Source organism: Perkinsus marinus, assembly GCF_000006405.1.
Source record: "Perkinsus marinus ATCC 50983 genomic scaffold scf_1104296938120, whole genome shotgun sequence".
NCBI classification, from domain to species: Eukaryota; Perkinsozoa; order Perkinsida; family Perkinsidae; genus Perkinsus; species Perkinsus marinus.
In genome coordinates this window covers 1-4,789 of record NW_003213599.1, presented here as the reverse complement: position 1 = coordinate 4,789, position 4,789 = coordinate 1, and the positions used below count along the sequence as shown (strand labels likewise).

At 45.9% G+C, this 4,789-nt stretch overlaps 1 protein-coding gene across 1 annotated transcript; it reads left to right on the top strand.

The window, feature by feature from the left end:
• Positions 1–1,241: 1,241 nt before the first annotated feature.
• On the top strand, positions 1,242–3,623 carry Pmar_PMAR005614 (conserved hypothetical protein; the record flags this gene model as incomplete). Its single annotated transcript, XM_002782822.1, has 1 exon — positions 1,242–3,623. The coding sequence occupies one exon, from the start codon at positions 1,242–1,244 to the stop codon at positions 3,621–3,623; it is 2,382 nt and encodes a 793-aa protein (XP_002782868.1).
• Positions 3,624–4,789: the final 1,166 nt, after the last annotated feature.

The window sequence follows — 4,789 nt, the reverse complement described above, 5'->3', positions numbered from 1 at the left end:
GTTGATCATTCTATCGTCCAGTGATTGTGTAGAGTGTCTCATCCTACTAGTTTAAGCCAGCGGAAAGTTGTTCTGTTGTTGTTCTCAGCTTATTCCTCGGAATAGCAATTCCCTGGGTAGTGTTATCGAGTCAATGTTAACGGCATTGTGAGAAAGTCAATTACGTGTTGGTGACAATATGGAAATTCGGAGAGAATTTTGGGGAATACTTCTGTACATTTCAACCCGGATACATATGAGGACTTGTATAGTCAGGAAATTTCTGAATTCAGCTGAGGAAAGCGAACATATATTTTTCCAACACTGGTTAATGGGGTCTGTGGCGGCGAAAGTCTCAACGAAAAGTGTTTCTTATCGCTTCCATATCATTACTCCTGAGACACGATAACCATACAAGTTTCTGAGTTTATGACTTTCCTGATACGAAATTTTCGAAACACCAGAAATATTACAAGAAAATCTGAAAAAAAAGTGAAATGGTGATACGATGGTGTAACCGGATAGACCTGGGGCAAATGCAGTTTGAGCTGTTCCGTGTTGACAGAGTGCAATGGGTTATTGAGTCGAATTCTATCCTATTAGAAATCGATACATATGTACGAGATAAAACGAAGCCACCAGGAATTGAACCTGGGGTCTCGGGTGGTTCAAGCAGCTTGAATCAAGCTAGATCAATGTGAATAGTACATTGATATGATGGTTGTAGCCTGGAGAGTGGTGATGTCCACTATCCCCATCGTTGATAGCGTCTTCTTTTTAACTAGTTTCCTTTCTTTCGGTGTCTAGGTTTATTCTGCTTTTATCTGTAAACTTGATATTCCTGTTCATTTCCCAGTTGTGTTCCTAATATCGGGCGTTCGCGCATTCGTCTGTTTCATGTGCATGCGTGCAGGCCCTGCACTGCAGGGCAACTGGGGGGCGAAGAAACTGCTGTTCATTTTCATCAACACCGGAGTCGCGAATACACGCCCTGCTCGGTCGCGTATCGAATAGACTTATACTGTTGATAGTACTGGGTAGTAGTTAAACTGCGGTTTGGTCTGTGTTTGATCAGTTGATGTTGGGGAGTTAAGTTGAGGGCACAGATTCGATTTTCGTGTAGTGCTCTATGTATGCCCTGATGTATGAATACCGTGTTTTGGTTTATACAAGGTTTTCCGTGCTCTTGGTGAAGCTTGTATGTGGTGGGAATTGCAGTCGTATTGGTTGCATTAAACTCGAGATGATCAGTTTGTTCTTGCATGTCAAACACCCCGTCACCAACACCAACGCCCGAGCCCGAGACCGTCGGTGGTGAAGCTGTTCTCCTTTCCTTCGCTCTCTATATTGGCATCTTTGCCGTACTTGTCATTCTCTACTCCATTCTACGTCCACGTCTACCACGACTCTATCAACCTCGTCGGTATATCGAGGAGCTCCGGTGCTCCCTTGCTCTTCGAGAATATACCCTATTTGGGAGTTGGATCGTTGGCGCTATCCAAATCACTGATGAGGAGCTCTTTGCTGACGCCGGTCTTGACGCTGTTGCCTTCATAAGGATGCTCAGGCTGGGCACCAAGGTCGCCCTGGTGGGTTGTTGTAATGCGATTTACCTTTTGCCCGTGTACAAGTATCAGGGTGTTAGTCCAGGAAAGACCGATGCGTTAGATCAGCACAGTTTGGGTCATCTCCCGAACGGTAGCGCCGCTATGGTGGCGACTTTGCTTGCTTCTTATGTCATATTCGTATGGACTTTGTTTTTGGTCTACAAGGAGTTCTCGTGGTATCTCAAGAAGAGGCATGAGTTTCTGGCACGACACAACGTGGCCAATTACACTGTTTTTGTGCGGTGTATTCCGGAGGATCTTCGGTCGAACGAAAAACTTCGGGAGTATTTTGATGATATTTGTCCTCATCAAGTGACTGATGTGAGAGTAGCTTTGGACGTTGACGAGCTCGAAAAAGAGGTGCAAGAGCGAGATGCGCTGATACCTAATTTGGAGCATGCTTACAATCTGCTGGACCAAAAGGGAATTCGGCAGAAGACGAAGAAACCAGTTTGTTCTAAGAACGAATTTGACACCATCACAATGCTAGAGGCGCAGTTGTTGTCTCTAAACCGGTACATTTCCAAGACTGTAGATAATGCCAAGGCCTTTCAGGAAGTTCCGGATGTCGACGCTCACAAGGGTTTCGAAATCGCTGAGATCACCAAAATGGTACCGCTGATTCCGTTGAAGAAGATAGCATCTTCGAAAACCTTCCGAGTGCGCTCAGCTGGCTTCATCACGTTCCGGTCTCTGCAGTCTACTATGATGGCTTTACAGATGCTCCTCAATGACAAGCCCTTCAAGCTGTGCACTGAGCCGACACCGCTGCCAGATGATGTTTATTGGTCTAACGTGGGAATGCCTCATCTCCACCAACAGCTAGGTTTGCTACTCTCGTTGACGGCGACTTTCGCGTTGTGCATATTTTGGACAATCCCAGTTGCGTTCGTAGCATCTATTTCCAACGTATCCTTCTTGAAACAGGAGTTTTCCTTTTTGGAAGACGCGGTAGATGCCTGGCCAGCAATGGATATTATTTTACAGCAAGTGTCTCCGATTGCACTGTCGATCTTGAACGCACTTTTGCCGGTATTCTTGATGCTTTTCTCGAAATGGGAGGGCCACATCTCGTTGGCGACTCTAAACGCCTCCCTTTTTGGTAAGCTCGCGCTATTCTATATTATTCAGACTTTTTTCGTGAGTGCCATCGCGAGCAGTTTGATGGCGAGTCTCAAGGAGCTCACAGAAAAGCCCTTGGAGACGTTCCAGACCATTCTGGCTACCAATCTGCCGCAACAAGCCAATTATTTCATCTCCTTCGTTTTCGTCCAAATCGGACTTGACCTAGGCCTCGAGCTCATCAGAGTGGTGCCAGCTGTGACGGCTTTCCTCAGGAGGTGGCTGGGCCCGAATCTTTCGGATAAAGAGCGTAGTCGGCCCTGGCTTGGACTGAAGCCACTGAGTTTCCCGATGGAGCTCGAGCAGCCTCGACTGGTGTCTACCGTAATGCTATTTTTCATGATTCTTTTCGTGTACTCTGTGATGTCGCCTATTACGAGTTTTGTGATGGCGTTTGCTTTCACTGCATTTGCGGTGGTCTACAAGATCCAGTATGCGTCCGTCTATGACCCTTCCCATGATACTGGTGGTCAACTATGGGCGAGAGCCATCCGGTTCATAATAGCCTGTGTGGTGATAGCTGAGTTTACAGTGATGACGGTGATGGCTATCAAGGAGGGTGCTGTGGTGTCACCACTGATGCTTCCACTATTCATTGGGACGATCCTGTTTTGGATGTATCTCGAGCAGCGTCACTTCTCAGCAGCTTCGTTCCTCTCCGTCAAGACCTGCGCCCTGATCGATCAGGAGCGTCTTAATAAAGGCTTCAACGCTGAAGTTTGGGAAGGGGCGTACAACCCTATTGCCATGCGCCATAGATTCGCCGAGCCTGAGGTTCCTCTTGGGCTTCGGGAGCTTCCACCATGTGCCGACGATGGTGCTGATTCTGACGATACTTCGAGAGGCGAACCAGTAGCTGGAAAGACCGGGAGCTCTACTGAGCCGACTACGGCCGCTCTGAATGCTGGTGCTTGAAGAAATTTAAGTATGATCATTTCAACTCAAGTGTGTGTGTGCTGGTCTACTACTGTTATTATATTAATCTCATTCGCAGTCTCATAGTCGTATTGATTTCCAATGGAAGTAATCGTTGAGTTTGTCGCAACTGGGAATCGATCCCACGGTCTGCTCTTATATGACGATGTTGACTGGAATGAATCCGTTACCTGTTGCCAGAATCTACAATCTTTCAACCGCAATTCACCCAAGGGAAGCTGTCATTCTGAAAATCTGCCTTTTTCACGATTATCGCGAAAGCGACGTCCATCAGCTAGACTAACTTTCACGATGGATTTCACCTACCCAGTATCGCGCATTTAGTTACGTCTGTTGAAGACGCACTGCCCTTTATTCATATCTCGCTCAAGGATGAATGTGCAATATGCAATTGCAGGAATGAAAGATACAGAGAATTGGATGAAAGAATCTCAAGTAAGGCGATATTTCCCCACAATACAGAGCAAGAAGACATGTTACCTTCTACAGGTCTTCTCAACCTAGAGATCATTCTTAATTCCCTTGACTGTGACTCACAGTCTGTGAGTGATATATTTTTAGAACATTACGGTTTAGTGGTTAATACTCTGGTCTTTCGATCGAGTGATCCAAGTTCGATTCTCGGTGAAGCTGAAATCAATCTCAGAGCCAATTTCTCAAGCTTTCTTATGTCGAGCAGCTCCCCGTAAGAGTAAGTTGAAAAATTGATTCTGACGGTTTGGTCCTCTACTCTAGTCCAAAGTAGAGTTGCAGACCCAATCATATGAGTGCGGAAATGTATCTTCGCGCACTGCAAAGATCCCCAAACGAATGTTAATCATATCTTGGCGTATGGTAATGTTCACATTCAACCGAGCTCTCGATTTCCTCTGTTGATTTAAGATTCTCACACGGCTCTCTATTGAGTTACGAATCAGTGTTAAATTGACAACACGAGCGGAGGGAATGTAATTACCAGTAAAAATTAGGAAAAACACTCTATGGCCTTCCTCATCAAAGCACAGCAAAAGGAGCGGTATAAACAGCAAATAATCTTATAATAACGATAATTTCTCAGTAAAGAATTTATACAACCGTTCACGCGTTCTTTCTCGCGACACAACACTGGGGACCAGAGCAGTGACCGATGTGGGAGTCGCGAACGG